At 39.3% G+C, this 20,432-nt stretch overlaps 1 protein-coding gene across 3 annotated transcripts; it reads right to left on the reverse strand.

The window, feature by feature from the left end:
• Positions 1-156: 156 nt before the first annotated feature.
• On the reverse strand, positions 157-20,313 carry inpp5b (inositol polyphosphate-5-phosphatase B). 3 transcript variants are annotated; one of them, XM_080895478.1, is made up of 23 exons: positions 19,916-20,313; positions 18,116-18,194; positions 17,734-17,831; positions 17,570-17,599; positions 17,347-17,457; positions 16,219-16,362; positions 12,652-12,742; positions 11,952-12,122; positions 8,788-8,889; positions 8,381-8,495; positions 7,408-7,524; positions 5,311-5,498; positions 5,092-5,203; positions 4,896-5,005; positions 3,408-3,543; positions 3,184-3,294; positions 2,806-2,971; positions 2,310-2,545; positions 2,066-2,173; positions 1,707-1,791; positions 1,143-1,270; positions 939-1,050; positions 157-594 (listed from the first exon to the last, which is right to left on the reverse strand). In XM_080895478.1, exons 1-23 carry the CDS (start codon positions 19,971-19,973, stop codon positions 485-487), a joined length of 2,718 nt encoding a protein of 905 aa, XP_080751604.1. In that variant the 5' UTR covers positions 19,974-20,313; the 3' UTR covers positions 157-484. The 3 variants fall into 3 exon arrangements, with proteins under 3 accessions (XP_080751604.1, XP_080751605.1, XP_080751606.1); XM_080895479.1 differs by having other exon boundaries at positions 18,116-18,158; positions 19,917-19,931; XM_080895480.1 differs by lacking the exons at positions 16,219-16,362; positions 17,347-17,457; positions 17,570-17,599; ... (1 more) ...; positions 18,116-18,194; positions 19,916-20,313 and adding an exon at positions 15,250-16,183.
• Positions 20,314-20,432: the final 119 nt, after the last annotated feature.

Genomic DNA, 20,432 nt, shown 5'->3' on the forward strand with positions numbered 1-20,432 from the left:
TGATGAATTATGGGAAATAATGTATAACTAACGCTAAATAACAATGTTAAAAAATTCCATAAGATGATTGTAGGGAAGGGGTTTCGCTTTTATATTTAGTGTTGATTTATTTTAGCAAATAATACAATTTTCATTAGAAAAAAATTACTACCAACACACAACGTGTTTGCAGACATTTTATATATAAAAACAATACACTTTTTAGATCAGAGACATGAAAATACAAATTGTTCTTTTTAAATAAAATATACATACATTAAAATTTGTTAGGCTTCTACATATGCTCAATGATATACAATAAATTCTGCATCAACTGATCACAAACTTGGTTTTGAAATAAAGTGATTAGAAATAAGAAACATCACTGACAGTAATAACTCTACATAGTTATACAAAGAGGATATCAAATCATTACAGTTATTTCAAATACTGGACGTTTACAGTTTTTAGTGTTCAGCTTCAGCAAGGGGGACAAGCCCTCCATCTAGGAGGAGCTTTGGGTCAGGAAGTGCTGAAAGAACTCCTGAGTCTTCCTCTTCTCAGCAAGATCCTGCTTTGCAGGTGACTTCAGAAGCAAGGAGGCAAAAATGGTGGCTACACATAAAGAAAATATATTGTTCATATTACACAGTATAGAAAAATCATTCATAAAAACATAGTGTCTGTAATAATTTTGACATTTCAAGGAATGTAACACAGCAAATGACAAAATGTTTTAAATAGATACATTTCTTTTAACTGAAGTTCATTTTCCTGCTATACTTTAGTTCACAATCAACCTTTATTTGGTGGAACAGATTAGCACAAAGGACATCTTTACACAAGTCCCCAGCTTTACACTGAGCAATAAAAAAGTCACAAAGTAAAATGTTGCCTAAAGCACAAAGTAGTAATAACACATTTATAAATCAAAGGAACTGCTTGCTTCATGTTCTTACCCAGGATGCTGACATCTAATCGATTGATAGCTGAATTCTTCAAAAGCTCACGGAGAAAGGCAGCTAAATAGTTGAACACGTTTTTATGGCACTGAGGTAGCATGGAAATAACCTAGACAAAAAATACAATACTTTTAACTTTTACAATTTAATGTAGGATTAGTAGAAATGGGTGACTAACTCTGTTCTTTTTTTTTTCCTTACTTGCTCACACTGGCTGGCACTGGTGCAGCATTCAAGGCAGCGTTGGTAAAATGAGTAGGGAACCACAGGCTCTGGGAGGGCATCTAGGAACAGAAGCAAGGCCTCTGCTACTGAGTGATTACTACCCGCTGCAGGTCAAGAGTAGCAGGGTCAAGGTAGCAAATTTTAAGAAAAAAAAATTACATATCACATAAAAGTACAACATAAATTATACTTAACCCCCCCCTCCCAAAACAAACAGTATTACATTCTAAGCAACATTCAAAACAACACGTTTGCAATTACATGGATTAAACAGCAATACAGAGTATTCGAAAAATCAAGCTTATTACTTTCTGTAATAAGCTATGGTCATCTAAGGTCCCAACTTTCAGAGCCAATTTATTTGCATTTAAATCCTGAATGTTGATTATTACAGGGCTGCTAAAACCCATCCAATATAGATTTAATGCTCTTAAGATAAAATAAAACATATGTACTGACTGTGCTCTGTGACTTCTTCAAATATTCTACAAGGACAAACAATATTTTTCTGCTAATTTTATTATAGTTTTGAAAGGATACGGAGGGACTCTGGCATCCCCGTGTCAAGGCAATCCCTTATTTCAGCAAATTCAATCCGGAGTCCAGGTTGCTGAAATATGTCTTCCTGCAAATAGAGGACAATACATTCAGACTCGTTCTCTCATTATACACCACAGATTCCCTTCAGCTAAAGAAATTATTTGAAGCGCAGTGGCTAATGCAGCAGAATAAATTCATTGCAAGGATCTTCATTCAGTCTATTTATCCTTAATCACAAAAAGCTGGCAGGAAGCCAAGTGTAGTGCAATTCACATGAAGTGGACACTATAAAACAAAGTAGGAGCATAGTATTGTTTGATTTTATTACAACACTGTTACATCACCATCAATTTTCTGACCTGTTTGACTGCATTGCGGAATAAGTGATCCACCATCATCCAAAGTTCTTTAGGAATGTCAAGAGGCTTTTCAGTGTTTGCTGCATTCTCCTTTATAGGCAACTCTGCCTGATATTGGGAAGGAAAAAACAGAATGAAAGGCAGTTTAGTTACAGCTTAATTAGTCTCCAATCCTCAAAACTACTATAATGAAGCCCCTGAGGCAACAATGAATACAATAGAGGTATTTCAAGTGAGCACTAACCAGTTGAAGGAGGGTCTCTTGTGGAATGTCTTGAATGGGCTCCCTCAGCTGACATAGTGCATGGATAGAAGTGCCATAACAGCTTGGCAGGTAGTTTCCTGTCACAGAGATAAAATAGTCCTTGCCCCGCTCTAGATGGAGCACCAGGATGTCTTCAATCTCCTGCTTGCCAGAGTTAAGCTCAGGTGCTGTTGTGCGATTTACGAAAACCTCAAGGTCAATATCCACAGAACCACCTAGATATTTAGAGAGAAGCGCAAATTAAAGAGAAGGCTGCTCCAGTCAGTTGTTATGTTATACTGTGGTCATAACAAGCAATTATGACGTAGTACTCTTTGAGGATTTCAAAGACACTATAATAAGCATAATCTGTCAGTTCAAAGGAGTCTGCCACTTAAATCCAAGTCAGTCTCTTTCTATATGACCAGGCTAATGGATTAATGTTTTATTAAAATTAAATTTGTTGGTTTTTACACAACGATGACGTGTTACTCACCCTGAGCAATAAAGCCTTTGGGGGGGTTGGCTGTGAGCCAGGGCTTGCTGTATGTGAACTCATTCGGCTTTGGAATAAACTCAAACTGACATGGGACCTGCCCGTCATTCAAGAGGCTCAACGTCTCTGCCTGGTGCTGCATGAACTTCACGTCCTTGAAGTGGAACTGAGAAAAAAAAAACAGAAAAAAAGGGGGGGGGGGGGGGGGGAAGCAGATTTATGAGCAAAGATAAAAAAAAAAGTTTTTTCCTTCAGATCATGTGAAGCTATTGTATCCTTTGAATGTCTGCATAATGCACTCTTTCACTCTTTCATTATTTTTTTTATTATTATGTATTTTAATTTAATGCCAGGGAGAATCGTAAGGTGAAGCTTTACCTCTCGCTTGGACAAGGTTACAGATGGAATGCATTCATTCTCCATTTTGTCAATATCACGAACAATTTCTTCAAAGGTCTTCTTATAATCCTCACTATTTATCCTCTTGATCTGCAGGATGAAGAAAAACAGGATTAAGTAAAAGCAAAGAAATAATGTGTACTTAAAAAAAGCCACAGAATAAATAAATAAATAAAAAAAAGCTCTTCAGCTAAATCATTTACCTCAATGATGAGCAGGGAGCTGACAGGTTTGTGGTCACTGGTCTTCAGAGTCATGTGACTCTGGTAATGCTGTTGCTTTATGTTCTTTCCTTTCCACAGGATACGATCGCACCACGCAGGGACACGACATTTTTCACTAAGTTCAAAATAAATGGCAAACATTAGTTCCCAAGTGTCTATTTTATTACAAAGCAATAAAACAATGAAGGCAGGAATTATCTCTGACTCCATTTATCCATTATCAGAATTAATGACACAATCCCTGCAGGGAGATTCTCTTGTGAGGTGTTGCAAGAGTACTGAATATTACACAACAAAGCTCACAGTTCAGGGCCACATCGGATGGCTAAACCAATTTATAAAGGACACTGATGCAAATGAGATGTAGTTTTTTTCCTTACATTGCTCAAGTCAATTCTTAGGCAATGTAGCTCTTGTACACACACTCGCTGGCCACTTTATTAGGTATACATATTCAACTGCTTGTTAATGAAAATATCCATTTAGCCAATTATGTGACAGCAGCTCAACACATTTAGGCATTTACAAGCTTATAACAAGCATCAGAGTATGGGAGAAAAAAGGTCAGAACAGCATGGTCACTGGTGCCAGAAGGTTTATTTGGAATATTCCAGAATTGGGAGCATAGTTTAAACCTCACAACCTACCTGAGTATAATTACTAACACTGTCCATCCCTTTATGACCACAGTCTACCTATCCTCCTATGGCTGCTTCCAGCAGAATAGTGTGTGTAACAAGGAATAACAGCATGTCACTGCATTCAAATGGCCTCTACAGTCACCAGATCTCAATCCAATAAAGCACCCTTGCGATGTGGTGGAACTAATTTGCATCACTGATTTGCAGCCTACAAATCTGCAGCAGTTATGTGAAGCTATCATGTCAATGCATAAAAATCTGTGAGGAATTTTTCCATCACCTTGTTGAAACAATTAATGGATGACACTACTAATGTGTACCTAATAAAGTAGCTGTGAGTGTATTCAACAAACATTTTATCAAAAAACAAAATGGAAAAAAACTTTAAACACAGCAGAGCTTTCTAAACAGTCTTAACGGTCAAAAATCACTCTGCATTGTCTTTGCAATGCTGCAGTCATCAACCTCAAGCCTGACATTTCTATTATAATGCTACTATGGTATTCTCTTGAGGCTATCCTTCAGTAAATACTATAGACAAAAACCAGAGTTAAGCAGCTCTGAATAGAGGGATAATTGTTTGCAGAGCAGGAAGCTCCAACCATTTAACAATTGATGAGACAGAAATGTCTCAACAGAGAAGGAAAAGAAATGTGGGCTGATCTGAATCACTGGTGTGTCACAAAAAATGTGATGATAACACAAGCAGCTATAGTGTTCGAACTACAATGATAGTATGTCTGCTACTTCTTTCTGTTATCAGTTTACCTTTTGCTACGAACACTGACATGGAATGACTTACAATGCCTCCATGTGAGAAGATTACCTTGTATCCCAACTGTCAGAGCCAGTGTCATATTTGTAGGTGGGCTGGAAATCAATCTCCCCCTCCTCAAATCCCACAAACACAGCCTCCTCGTCGATCTGCCTCTTGAGCTGATGACCACACGCAATAGGTAAATATCACTGCTCACAAACACGTTTGAATACAAAACACATCAGGAAACCATAATTAATATTACCTGATCGAAACTGTGCAGAGTTTCAAAGTCCTTCTTGCTGATGAGACCCTTCACGTTGTCAACGTCAAGCTCACTAATTCTGTAGTTGAGGTCCCCGATCCATAAAATAACACTAATTCAGAAACAGAACACAAATTCTAATGAAATAGTCATAAATACGAGAAACTTGTATTTATTTATTTGATTCACAATGTAAATTTTAAAATGACAGCTACTTACTCGTGCTTCATGATAGTGAGTGGCGCCTGGGTGAGGTCAGGTTGGCGAAACTGAAGACGACTGCAAATATCCTTATAGTCCTGATTACGTCTCTCATATTCCTCAACATGAGCAGCAAGGTGGGAATTGACCACGCAGATATCAGAGTTGTGGAAGCGAAAACGGATTGCCACAGCTCCCTTGTTTCCCTGTGAATCAGTAATTGATTAGAATGGACAGAAAACACTGAAACGCCTCCGCAAACACTAAAATAAAATAACTAAATGTTTTTATTTACTATGATTTTACTCATCTGCTAAACAATAAGTCAATATTATGCAAACAATTTCATGCTTGGCATGTTTTGGATATTTCTTGCTGCAATTCATAAACTAGTGTCCCATTACTGCAGGAAAGGATGGAGTGACCTTACATAGCTCTACCCCCCTCCCACTGGTCCCTAGCCAGCCATCTGCTCTACTCTGCAGGGACTGCTAAGTAAGCATGGTCGCATGAGTTAAGAATAACCTTTCCTGCACCAGTGTATGAGAAATAAAGTTGAAGCTACTGTAGGAAGAGCTTCATGGATGAATAAGCACTGAAGTGAATAGTTCACAGGAAGTAGAGATGCCTTTTCATCATCACAGGAGATTGTTTGTGCTTAAAAACTGCCTCATGCATTGCCATCTTGGTAAATGGCAATACATGAGGCAGTTATAAAAAAATAAAAATAAAAATTGTATGGCAGTTGACAGACATCATAGCATAAGCCCAATTTTTGTTTTCTTTCATCATTTCAATTTTCATGTAAATGCTAATACTCAACACTTCCTGTTTATATGTATATGAGGAAAATCATTTCAATGTGGAACTAAAACAATGCTATTGACATAATCTAAAACAGAAAGGCAGAATGTGTACAAGGACCCACACCCAAGCACTGCAGAATATTTGCCAATTTATGCAGTAAAACCAGCCTGTACTAGTTCCTACATCATTTCTAGCTGAATATAAATGCTAATATAATTGTGGAATATGTCAACTGATCTGGGTGGGGGAAATCCCTCAATAATATTAGGGTAAAATTAATTTTTCCTGCTGCTTGCATACCTTGGCTGATAAGCCTACATGGTCACCTGACAGTAAGCTCAACCCAACAAAATATAGGATTTTTTGGGATCCTTAAAGAATGTTTTCCCTGTGCCAGGTCCTTAGCCCACAAAATGTTGAGAACCCCTGACCTAAAGCTCCTGACTCTGTATGGTTTATTTCTAAAAAATTATTTCCAATTCCATCCAATCATTTCTCAGATTCAGGGTCATGGTGGGGCTGGAGCCTATTACTGCTACCATGAGGTAAGAGGTGGGGTACACCCTGGACAGGTCCATTATAAACAGGGGTGCACATAAGTGGTCAGTGGCCAGATAATAAGTTGCAACTTGCATTTGCGTACATAAGATTTTCTGGAGGAGGACATTTGTTTAGAACTCTTAAAGATGTCGAAGAAGCAAGCTCCTTTCAGCAATTACTTTGGTGTTCCTCCACCTCCAAAGAAATGTCAGAAGGAGTCCGAACCTCAAAAGAAGCGCGTATTCTCGGAAAAGTGGTTGCAGGTGGTGAGCTGGCTTCAAACAAATGATGAACACACAGAGATGTGGTGCAGAATATGCCCTGAAAATGCCACTCTAGCGGACAAAAACAGTGCCTTTTATATGTACGCAAACGCGCGTTGCAACTTCTTATCTGGTGTGCGTCTTTTATTTTGACAGCGAATGCGCACCTACGGACCACTTATGTGCACCCCTGATTATAAACCCATAGGCAATATGGAATCATCAATTAACCTAACCCTGACTAAATGCATTGCTTTTGACTGTGTGAGTACCCTGGAGAGAACCCACACATGCATGGGGAGCACATGCATACACCACACAGAAAGGTCTTGGCCAGATGCTGGATTTGAACAAAGCAACTTCTTACTCTGAGGCAACAGTGTTAACCGTCACGCAACCAAATCCCGTGGTCAGACACCACAGACATCAACTTAATGACTTTGCACAATACCAGAAACCTATATGATGACTTGTGCACAAAGAGAGTTTGAAATACTGTCCTTACCATCCTCCCCATGATGCCAGTGCCTACAGTCTCAGCCTCCACGTCTGAGATGAATTCTGCATGCTCCTTCTTCACAAAGAAGATCAACATAATGCCCACCAGGCGCGCCAACTTCACCTGCAGAAACAGACCAACAGTATACAAATGATTTCTTGCGGTTAAATGAAAACAGTTTTGATGTTGCACTGGAACTCAAGAGATTGTGTAGCCACAAGACATGATCAGAGATGCTTTAGTGCAGTTTCTGTTGCTTATATCAGCACTTTGTCAGCGTCAACTACTAGGAACAGTAAAACGGAAGCGGAGAATCACATCTCAGAATAAGACACAGTTGTGTATGAGGAGCGCTAAGTACTTCATAATAGCTTTAACTTATGTAAGAGTTAAAGTGTCAGAAACAGAGCAGCCAAGTGTGCTTTAGTCAGAGAACTCGCAGTGGATGCAGAAAAAAAAAATCCAACAAACTGACAGGATGGTGACCTGGCATATATCATGTGGCGTTTAAGGCGATTTGAATAAAAAAAACAAAAAAACAACAACCAGAGCTATAAAAAGAGGAAGCTAATGTGCTGGTCGGTACTCTAAGAATGAGGAAGAACACAAAAGTGAAGACAAAAGACAAGAAAAAGAGGCAGATCAAAAAAGTAACCTAACTGACTAAGCTTATGAAAGCAACAGGGATATAATAACTCCTATTAGAAATAAACTGAGTAATAATCGATGTAATAAGATTGTATGATAATTATTATTACCACAGAAAGGTGGTGCTAGAAGTTCTTGAAACTGTAACGCATGCATTGTATCAGTTTCAGGAAACTATTTTAAAGTGTGACTGTTGCCCATGTAGAAGAAAACCAAACATGCCCTCTAAAATGAAGATCAGTGGTGTGAATCGTGACATTCGCAAGTCTTCTCAAATATCAACTAATAGCAATGAACTGCAAGATGTGAGGGAGAAAAAAAAAATCCTTACTAAGGCATACTTGGCATCTGGATGCAATGCCTCAGACACAGCTTTTGTCCACTCCTGTTCCTTGGGGGTGTCATTGAAGAAGAAAGCCTCTTTACTGAGGTCAAGCTCCTGAAAACTGCAAAAAAAAGGGCAAATGGTGAAACTTTAAGGGTTTGATTTCCACTTCATCCACAAGTGCTATGGTACTGACTAAACTTTTTGGCTCCTTAACACCAAAGCGGTAAACTGAAACAGGCCGGATTAGTGGATACACAGTGCAAAAATCAGTGGGCAGGCGTCTTCAGCACTTAAAACTGGCTCAACGGCTGCATGCATCTGTCAGAGGTTTGAGGAGTAAATGTCTGTCTTTGTAATAGGATTAAGCGGAGCAGTGCACAGCTATTGTTCAGCAGGAGAATATGACTTACCCCACGCAGTACATGTCAGGGGGCTCGGGAGTGCAACTCAGCCAAGGACGGAGGCTTTCCTTTGGTGTCTGTCCGTTCACATTGTATGTGCCAAGAAAAAAGCTGAAACAAAAGAATGATGAAAAGTGAGCACAAAACAAAGGAATAAAATTATAGCTTTGACGGGCTCCTCCTTTGCCCCTCCCCCCCTCAGTGGTTAAATGGTGAAACAATAATGTCAGTCTATATCAAGCTTATGCCCTGCTGCTTTATTGTAGCAGTGACTCATTTCTAGATATTTTAATTCTTTTTTTTGTATGTTTAAGAGCACAACTGCACTTTTGCAGAAGTAACATTTATTAAAATGAATAGGAGAAAAAAAACCTGAAACGAAAGCAATTGCTTTCAAAGGTAAACCAACAAATACTGGAAGAGTCCTACATGTAATCCTCCACCAATCCTCAACCTTTTTGTCACTGATCAGGATTTCTCTCAAACTCCTTTGTCAAGTTTTCTAGGTTGCTTTTGACTTCTTTAGTTTCTGTCTGGACACAAAGGAAATCCTGGGTGGGCAGGTGTCATGAGCTTGGATAACCAATGGTCAGCAACTTTCTGAATGACGGCAAACAGGCAGAAAGTAGTGTCAAGTTTCTACTTGTATCAGACATTAGAGGTTGTGAAATAATCAACACTGTTAAAATAGTGTGTTACAACAATTTGTAACACAACATATACAGATGACTAGTGGGTGCAGCTGTGGAGCTGCGATGCCATATTAGCCAGTTAACTAGATAAGTGCGGCTAAATAATAGTATGTTTCTGTTTGACCGCATCATTGATGCAAGAAGACTGCAATCATGTGGACAAAGAAATTGTCAAAAAAAACAAAAAAACAACAACAACAAACAACTTTCTTTGTTTGTTTTCATCACAACATGTACAGATATCTCCAATTAAGCTCCTTTTCCATTAGGACCTACTCGGCGCAACTTGCCAAGACTAGACTCGAATCAACTGGTTTTCCATTACAATGGAGTCCAACCTAATGTGCTCGGCTGCTGTTACAACAACGCGTCCGAGCGTCCCTTGATGTAATTGGTATGTGACACAAACGGCAAGAATATACCTGCTGCTCAGTCTGTGGCTTTTCCTCAGACTCGGGAACCAACGTGTTGTTTTTGTAGCAATTTCTTTCTTTTTCTTCTTCTTTAAATGGCGGTTTGAATGTTTGTGAACGAGATGCTCTCATAACTCATCAAATGATGACACTGATCAGCTAATCAGTGGCAAGCAGTCTGACGAAGTCCCATTTTAGTACCTGCTCGGATTGCTTGGAGCCCTGGCCGAGCAGGTCCCATTTTAGTACTTGGTACTATGACCTAATGGAAAACCCTGAAAAACGTCGCGAGTCAATCAGAGTAAGTACTAATGTAGTCATGGAAAAGGGGACTTAGTGTCATGGTTTTGCTTTATTTTATAGCTACAGGCTGGTAACTGCAGATTTATCAGTCGGTCTTCGTCAAAGGTGTTAGCAGATAGTAACACCATCTTAAAAAAAGAACACAAACTAATCAATGACCTAGTTTTTAAATCTTAAAAAAACAACTGTAAATACTTTATAAAGAATATGCACATAAACAAAACCATTAACATAAATAGAGCTGCACCACTTTCTGACTCTTGGCCATCACTTGCTAAGCTATCAGCCAATGTGGAGGGCAGAGCTGTAGGGAAAAACGAAATTGAAAACAAAGAAAATGTACTGAAATCAAAACACAGTGTTGAAACAGAAAGAATAAAAAAAAAAAATGCAAAAGAGAAATCCTCATTTCCTGTATTTAAATAATCAATATTATTGCATAAAATGTACAAAGACAAACACATAAATGTCTTGTGATCACTGAGCAGCCTCACTGCAATTTAAACGGAATACTGAAGGCAACATGCCGTGAGAAATCGTGAGAGGGTCGAGCCCTTGCCATTTACATCCCCACTGAGGTTTATTCTACAGGTCCAGCTCAAAAAAAGGCAACTTCCTTCCATTCAATGTGCCGCGTCTCTGACCTTCAGGCGGCTGCTGTTTTCCAAATGCTCTTTCACAGGAGCAGCATGGGGCTTTTTATTTTGTGCTGACTGCCACTGAACCTTAAAACACTTTCTGCTTTCACAGCCCGAGCCTCAGCTAACCAGAGAAAAGCTGAAACTATATTTACACAAAGGGAGCTTGGGACTGCTGCTTTTCTAAAGCTTTTATTCATAATATTCATATCAGCATGGATTTTTCCCCCCAGCGTGTCCCAACTATACAGTATAAAACGAGACAAAAGCAGACAAATGCATGTGTGCAAGCACGATACTAAATGTCGGCCGTTTTTGACTAAAGGCACAACACTAGCTTACTTCTTGTTAATCATATACGGCTTTTTAAATATGTCCAACATTACATATTTAGCATACCCTTTTACATGTATGTATGGGAAACAAATATTTCCCTTTTGGATCTAACTCACTCATGTTTATCATATTCAAGATTCCTTCCATTATGGTTACAGCTATTTTCAGAGTGTTCAGAACGTCTGAGACAGTGCGGCTTAATTTAGCACGCAGCAAGACAAACCCACAGATGTTGACTCATGCTTTTTACATAACACTTCTATCATCCAAACTGTGTTAACAGTTACACTGCGGGCACAGAGTCTTCATGCATAAACCATCTTTTCCACAGATTTTACAACCTGTTTTCGATTTTCAAACTGAACACCAGAGTACATCGAAATACAACTAGTTTAAAAATATCTGCACTCACCTAAGTTGGAAACTTGGGAGTGGGTTTTTTTCCCCAACTTTTAAAGCTTACAGTGTAGATCTTAAAAACAAATTACTATAATGTACACGTTGTCCGGCTTAAAGTGACTTTTTTTTTACTGCTTTAGACCAAGAAGAACAAACAGGAAAAGATCACATCACTTCTCTTTAGATTAGACTTCCCCACCCAGAATACCAAGGCCTTACCATCATCATCAAGGAAGCATTTTTTGCTACCTTTTTTTTTTTAAAATATTGATGATGCTTATGCAATATTCAGGAGTTTTAAGATCACCAACATCTATGTGCCTCTATCAATGAGCCAAACACACTTTTAATCAGGGCCACACTGGCACAAAAAACAATAAACAGCAACATACCTGTGATTTTCCAAGAAAGTGTACAGTTCCTCTTTTTTCATCAGCTCACACTTGATAAGGTTGTCGCGCAGGCCAAACTGCGGCATGGCTAGTATGTGAGCTTTGTTTGATGGGGTGTGGCTGGAGGATCGCACCAGGTCATCCCGGTCCTCTCGAGTGGAGATGCCCAGGCTGCACACCAGAGAAGAAATAACGTGCGTGATTTGAGATGGAAAAACTGAGTCACAGAGGGTTGTTTTCTTTCTTTCTTTCTTTTTTTTTTTTTTTGCGGTGGAGGGTGGTGGTGGGGGGGAATGTTTTAACAATTAGGGAGATGCTAGAAATGCTCATCTCCAGCTGTGTATTAACAGTCAGCATAGTCTTTAGCCTAAATGCATTAAGCCATACTTACTGGAGAGCTACAGTCTTAATGTACAGCAGTTCAACACAACAAAGACAACAATCTCTATTTCCAGGTGGTCAATATGGGATGAGCTAAGTTGAGAGGAGAAAATGTAATATGCCCATATCATACAGTTTTCCAGGAACATCCTGAAACTTAACTCCAGCACAGGGAATAGACATTAACTCAAAGCAAAGCAGGACCGAAAACAGACACCGTCTTTGTCTTTGTATTAAAATATAACTGTATTAGTGTGGGTATAATGCAAGACTTCCCCACCCTTGAAAAATTATGAAAAGATTCTCAAGGCCTCCTCACCTATCTTGGTTGGCAGACGCTCTGGACTTCTGTGTGCCACCGTTGGAACCTTTCTCTTTTTCTGAAGTTACTTTTTTGTCTGATGATTTCTCTGTTTAGGAAAAGATAAAACAGAATGGTTAATTACATGATTGCAGGACAGCTATGCAATCATAACTGCCTGCACAGTGAACCACAAACAAAGTACTATTTTCATTTAGCCGGTTAAGATATTTTATTAATATATTAATAAACTCATATTTCAGCCTTTAAACAACCAAAATGTAAGAATAAAATTAAGCTAAATGTGAATAAATATAAGTCATAAAAATGCCAAGTCAGAGCTTAGTTGTTGGGGGCAATCGACTGAGGCCTCCTCCTGCAGATGGATACGGTTTCTGCATTCCAAGTAGCTGGATTTAATGGCTGAGTGCGAAGTATTAGACAGCATGCCCCTGTCCCCTGAAGCTTGGCAGGCAAGACAGCTGGCTCCAGTGAAAGGGAAAGCCAGGTTCTCTGAGCAGGAAATTAAATTCTACAAAGTTATAATAAGCTACATTAGACAGTACAAAGCAATGACCCAAAAGAGTAGATACAATCTACATAAAAAAAACAACAACACAACAGTGAATTTCTTTTCTCAAAATTTGTTTTAAAATGACAAACTTAAAACCAACTGGTCTCTTACTGTTTTTACAATATGTGTGTAACTCTTTTCTATGTGCAGCATTTGAGACATGAAAAAAAAGAAAAAGGAAATCATATTTATGTAAAACACAAGGTTAAAGAAGTAAGACAACAAAGCAGACAAGGCATAAACCAGTGAAACACAAACAATAATAAGATAGTAATTTTAATAAAGTAAAGCAAAAACACGTGCTAATAAAACTGGTTTTATAGATTATTTTCTTTTTTATTAGACATGTCTTTTGGCAGAACAGCTGCAGCATCAAAGTCTGCTGTTACTTTCACCTCAGCAGGCAGTTGATGTCACTTTTTCTGCATCGTTGTTTTAGGAAATGTCACTCTAATTACCAATAAGACAGGTTGTGATATGTGCACCAAACCCCAAGAAAAGGTCAACATAAAAAAAAGGTGCTAAGAGTTCAAGCCATTTTAAGCCCTATTTAAAAATCCTGACACTAACACTCTGACATTTTAATTAAAAAACAGCAACTCTGTTGTTTCAGTCAACAAGAAAATCCCTTTGACTGACAGAACTTCCAGCAAACTGTGAAATTGCTCTTGAAAACACTACAAAAGATGCTCTTATTGCACACACAACCCACACGCAGCTGTCAAACAGCACTTACCCAGTGTCACACAAAATGCATCAATAAATAAAAGTCAGTGGATGTGTATGTCCATTCTACTTCACTTTTGAATACCTGCTGCCGTGCAGACAACTTTTGAAACAAATCTCGTGGCATTAAATGCACACATGCTACTGACTGGAGATCTTATCATATTTCTGCATTCTCAAATCAGCAAGGAAATGACTGCAAAACCTTGTGGTGTTATACTGTTGCATGCACGTTATTAAAGACATACAAGTTTTTCTCTCTCTCGCTTAAAGTACAGCTGCTTATCTGTTAGATGAAAAAAAAAAACAATTTACAGTTAAAAACAGTACAACCAGTATGAGGCTATGCGTTTAAAACATTATATGGTACATCCTGCACAGGCTTTAGTATCTTTATCCATACAGCGGAAATCCAGCTGTATGACCTCTTGCTCACTCCATTTGTCACAGGATGCCTCTATAAGTGTGCAGCTACACGTAGCATAAGTGGCAAACTCTTCTATGAGGGCTCTCTTCCGTATTAACGCAGGAATATCTCTACAAAATACAACCGGCCAAAGTTCATCATTACACTGCTTCACAAGCAGAAACACGTCAGATTGCTCATATGAATTATTTTTTTCTTTTAATACTTAACTGTAAATTTACATCTGCTTAATAAACGGTTGGAGCGTCATATATTTTAATTGGATGACATGCAGACTTTTCTTTTTGAAGGCGAAGCAGACAGTAAACGGAGACCTATAATAACAGAGAGAGCCGGTGGGAACAAAGTTTACAGGCAACTGATTGAAGCTAACAAGCTAAATCGGCTAAGAGGATAAGTCGGGAGTGAATGGGTGAACGTGGAAATACCCTGACAACAAGTGCAAATGGCTCAAAATTCAAGACAAAAAAAAAAGAGCCTCTCGGTGAACGACACAACAATGTGTCACTAAAACGTGTTGTTGCAACATTTTTCCTAACAGGTGTTCCACTTCTTTTAAAACCACACAATGACGATGATATCGCGGTGCTGAAGTCTGTGCTAGTGCTAGCTGCTGTTCTCTTTAACCGAGCGCCTATGATTCTATGATTCACGGCGAAAAAACAATGTATCGAACACATTGCTACATGGATGTGAAATTACCCAGTTTCATCGATAAGCACTTAAGCTAATGAGGCTAAAGTTAGCATTTCTTGACAGAAGAACTAGAACTGCACGCTAGCATTAACTAGGAAGCAAGCTTATCCCGGCCGGATGGCAGGGACCCCAGCGTTTCTTTCACCTCCTCAAAATCAACAAATTAAACCAGGAATAGTTTTTTTTTCCATACCAAAGTCTCTCATCTCCATAGACATCTCCATTTATTGCTCCCACGCATTCTGTGCAGAAGACCAATGTCCACTCAGTCTCAATCCAAACGCTATAGTAGTGGGAGGAGTTTACACTCCCACCGCTGCAGAGATAAGACACCGAAACAAACCTAATCGACTATGCAGATTGAAATCGGAAGACTCAACAACATTGCATCAGATTAGGAAAATTAAACATATAACGAGAGATACATATTTAAAAATGATTTTTGTTTATTTGTTATGGAGGTAAGTGTGTTTGTGTGGCACTTGACTGACAAAAGATGTTGCACGCAGAGTTTTACACGGTATCACATGCTGTGTGATTTGTATAAGGTCATTCCATGTTTTGCATACTTGTCAGCAGTAGCATGCCAGTAAAACAGAATGCACAAGCATAATGATTGATTAAAATCTGCTTAAAATCACACAGCATGAGGAACGTACACAAGTTGGGAAGCTTTTCTGTTTAAAAGCAATGCACAAAAACACTCAGATATCTCACATGGCTTCTCAATTTGTTATGTTTTTTCTTTCATTGTTAATAGCAGTTAACAATAACTGCACTACATTTTCTGTTAGGCCTGTTGGCCCTGTGAGCTCTCGCTCTCTAGTTTACTGTGGTGCATTGAATGAAAAAAGGACAAATTAAAAATACAGGTTATTCCTGTGGTTTTCATGCTTTGTCACGTCAAGATGTCCTTTCGACTCCTTTCAACTCACGTTCAGATGGAGTCAGTTGAATTCAGAGGAAGTGGCATTTGCAAAATTGGATGTAATTTATGGTGCAATACTGACACGCAAAAACTGCACACACGAAGAGACAAAATGGAGAACACGTCCCAACATCCACTGCACAGATGCTGGTGGACCAATTCTAGTGCAGTTCATTTTATTGCATAGGGAGACGTTGGCAGACGGCACATACAAATTAAAATAAGGTGAAAAACCTGTTTTTCCATGCTGGTTGAGTTTAGTGAGAGTTGTGCCGATGGGTGCGAGGGCTTGTTTGACAACTTCCTGTCCTCTAGTGTCTTTTTGGTACTTGGTAATCCAGTCAAACTTGGGTATCTGTGTGGGAGTCCTGCAAACATCTGTGAAAAAAAGCAGGGAGGAAAAGAATGATAAAAGAACTGTAAACGATTCTTGCCTTAATGAGAAATTCGACAAGAGCCTGGTGTGCACTTTAAGGCAACACGAAAAGTGTTAAGAATGAGAAAAGTTGCATTTTGCAACTTTATTTTAAAGCTACCACCTAAAATTCCTTGTCTTGTTTTCAAAGTAAATTACCCTGTAAGTCAACCTCCATGGTTAAATTCACCTCTATGGGCTCACCGTGAGAATTTTTCTTTTTAACAACAGCCGGCATGCCATTTGTTCTTACCATCACTGGTGTCCCACAGCAAATTAAAAGCCTTTGGGGCTCTACTGGGAATACCGCAAAAAACCCACATCAGTTTTTGCTTGTGTTCATTTGGGACTTCCACCATGAAAACGGTGAACTGGTGGGAAAAGCGGCACATCCATAACAAAGCACACCATCTTTGACCTTTAACGGCCTGATACTTTCAGATGAACAGAAAGCAGGCTGTAAAATTGTGGTGCAAATTAACTAATAAAAAGGAAGTAACTTATCCTGTTAACTGTTGTCATGTCTAATTTTCATGTCCCATTGCTAAAAGCTATGTGCACAAAGATTAAGTAAGAACAGCGTATACTGTCCAAACTCCACCCTTCCCTCTCTGCCTGCTAGCAATTCTCGCACAGGGAAGTGTCACCACCAAAACAGCAATAACCAGGAGTCTTTTTCCAAATAGATATATTATGTGGTTTTCCAGAATAATATAACCTCTAGGTTATTAACTCAATATGTATTGTTTCACATAGGTTACTACAGCAAAATATTTGTGCTTTTTCACACTCTTCTTCACTTAAGATTCAAATGACCTGTCTTAAACAAATAAGATGCTGGTGCTACTGCGAATTAATACTTGATTCCAGTGAACCGACAGCTTTCAAAGGTTATTCTTGTTTCTTGCTGGATGTCATGTAAACACATCATATAGGGGCTAACCTACCACTCCACGCCTTGTTGACTTCGCTGAGGAAGAGACGCGAGTTGGAGCCAAAAGGAAGTTTGAGGTCTAATTCTTCATCTTTGTAGCTTATTCTAACTCTGGTATCAGCGCCTAAAATCAGAAGAAGAATGCAGGGGGCGAAAACAAGATGTTCATTATCGTGTGGTGCACCAGTTATGCAGCTTATTTCTAATTGGGCTGTAATGGAAACTAGCACACTCACCCACAACCACAAGTTCCTCTGGTGAGGAAACTAAAAAGATTGTAGTATGAGAAATATGTTTCAGAGAAATTACTGTCACATTATTTTTGATTAGGTACACTGTTGAAATAGCATAAGGGAATATTTATTTGAGATGAGCTAAAAAATATTTAAACACTATTCACCTGTGACAACTGCAAAGTCGACAGAGATGGGTATTATGGCCTCCAGCAATACATCGTCAGCAGTAATTGCCATTCTTCGATGGGTATAAATGAAGATTCTGTAAAAACATTACATTGTAATTTTAAGATTTGTTTAATGAAGTCTGTATTTCAGTTAGTTCTCTGCCTAACTAGAGCTAACACATGCACACTAAAAAATATCCCATGACTGTGGTACCTTTGTCAGGCAGGTTAGTGTAACTCTGTAGTGTACAGTGTTAAGCAGTGGGTGGTACTGCTGCCACCCACTCTTCTTAGAAAACACTTTTTAGACTGAATTCAAACAAACTGCAAAGAACTCATGTCAGAGATATTTTTTCCCCACCAAGCCACTAAAACTTACGCATGCTCGTTTGCAGACTCCACGAGCCCCAGCAGTCTGCTCTCTGTAGTGTCATCAAAGAGGACATCACATTGGACAGCATGATTACGTTTTAGTTAAGGAGAAAGATGTTGTTTACACTTGATGTTTAATATCATATTTATCTGCCAGAAAAAAAAATACCTTTCAGCAAAGTCTACTACAGTGGGAACGTGAAACTGGATTTCTATTCCTTACAAGTAACTATTGCACTTTTTACAGTATTTCTTAATTTCACAGAGTAATATCAAAAGTATAAACCAGTACATCTATATGTCAGCATATAAATAAGGCTAATAAACATATTTATAGAGCAAATTTCCTCTCCCCGTTTACATGCAACAATTCACGTTCTTCTCCTCCTCCTTCTCCTTTAGGGGTTGCCACAGCAGATCATCTGCCTCCATATCATCTTATTCCTAGCATCCTGTTTTGTCACACCAACCCTCTGCATGTCCTCCTTCACAACATCCATGAATCTTGTGGTCTTCACCTGGAGGGAGCCTCGCAGCGCCATCTTCAAGACCCTTTCCCCTTTTGCTCCAAACCAGTCAAACTGAGCTGTGCCTCTGATATACTCATTTCTAATCCTGTCCTGGTCGTTCGCAACAAAAATCTTTCCAGCTCTCAGCTCTGTCTCCTGACTTTTTTTTAAATTTTTTTATCAGTGCCACTGTCTCAAAACCATATGTCACTTTGGATGGTTTATCCTATGTATTTAAACTACCTCACTCCCTCACACCTTGCATCTTAGACCTGGCCCTCTCTCATTCTCACAAATGTATTTGGTCTCACTTCTACTAACTTTTATTCCTCTTTTCCCAAAAGCATACCTCCACCTGCTCCTTATTCTTACTGCAGATCACAACGTCTGCAGTAACTGTTAACTTGTCTATTTCCACTGCAAACAAGAAGGGGCTGAGAGCCGATCCATGATGCAATCTTACCCCCGCTTTGAACCCATCTGTTACTCCTACCGCACACCTCACCTCTGTCTTGCTGTCCTCATACATGTCCTGTATCACCCTCACATACTTCTCTGCCACTTCTGACTTCCTCATACAGCACCAAAGTTTCTCTCTTAGTACCGTATCATATGATTTTTCTAGACCCACAAAGACTCAGCACAACTCCTCCTGATCGTCTCTGTACTTCTCTATCAGCACTCTTAAAGCAAAAATCGTGTCTGCAGGGCACTTCCTTGGCATGAAGCCATACTGCTGCTAGCTCAAATCCTCTTCTTAACTTGGCTTCAGTATCTCTACCCAAACTCCTTATGGTATTATGCAACACTTCATGTTATTACCATATTATTAAAAGAGGAATGACAGTAACAGTAACTACTCTCTGCACCTTGTTTTGAAAACATATTTTTATGCACATCTTACTTTAAGACAATGACAGTGAAGTTATAGGATCACCAGCACTGACAACAAAGACAAAGCACACAGCTGCCACCTTGTGGACAACGTGTCTCACTACAGTATTGAGTACATGTTACCTATTTGAAGGAACTGCTGACTAGACTAGTTTTTAATCTAAAAACAAAAGCACCAATAAACTCCATGTGCACTCAACTGCAATGCCCGGATAGAAGCCTAAGTAAAGCTACTCTTTAGTCAGAAAGATGACAGCCAAGTGGCACAACCCAACAGGCCCCATTTCGAGCTCAGCAGACAGAAAAGCTGTTGCGCCAGTCAAACGCGGTTTTTTGGAAGCATGTAATCTATAGTTTGATTCGCTGGTCAACCAAGAACCAATGCGTGTGAGTCGGGAAGGATACCATGATGCAGTTTTCTTCCCTTTCTAAAGTTTCTTGAATTGCGACGGACTGATCCATAGTGTTGACATTCAAGCTTGCTGGGCGACAACTTTGGCACCACGCACTCCAAACGAAAACCCACTCCGTGGAAACTCGAGCAGCTCAGTTATTTCTCTCTGAAGTGGAAGCGCAGCGCAATGAAAGGGAGCGCAGAAGCTCCGCGGAATCCCACATCATTCCTTTTCGACCCAGAAGTTTTCTTCTTTTTCCACCTTCCTTCGCTGCTGGCCCAGCCCGACCCAGTCTGCCACGCACTGATTTAGGATCGCGTTGTACACCCAGTGTGACGTCACTCTGTTTGGTTTGCAAAGGCCCGAAGCCGCCAGCTCAAGGACGGTTATGTCTTGCAACACCTCGCACTCCTCAGAAGTTGCATCAAAGCTTTTTGAGGAAGTGTTGATGACACCCCGGTCAATCAAGCGGAAGTGGTCGATTGCGTATTTTTTTTCTTCAAAAAATATTGTATTGCATTTACAT

Source organism: Rhamphochromis sp. 'chilingali' (genome assembly GCF_963969265.1).
Source record: "Rhamphochromis sp. 'chilingali' genome assembly, chromosome: 11".
Classification (NCBI taxonomy): Eukaryota; Metazoa; Chordata; class Actinopteri; order Cichliformes; family Cichlidae; genus Rhamphochromis; species Rhamphochromis sp. 'chilingali'.

Bases quoted from the DNA above. Each gene is read 5' to 3' on its own strand.
- inpp5b (XM_080895478.1), bottom strand. From the start codon at position 19,973: ATGGATCAGTCCGTCGCAATTCAAGAAACTTTAGAAAGGGAAGAAAAC. The intron at 8,496-8,787 runs GTAAGTCATATT...TTTTTTTTGCAG, and splicing joins CCTGACATGTACTGCGTGGG to TTTTCAGGAGCTTGACCTCA. The intron at 5,499-7,407 runs GTAAGGACAGTA...ACTGATTCACAG, and splicing joins CTGGCATCATGGGGAGGATG to GGAAACAAGGGAGCTGTGGC.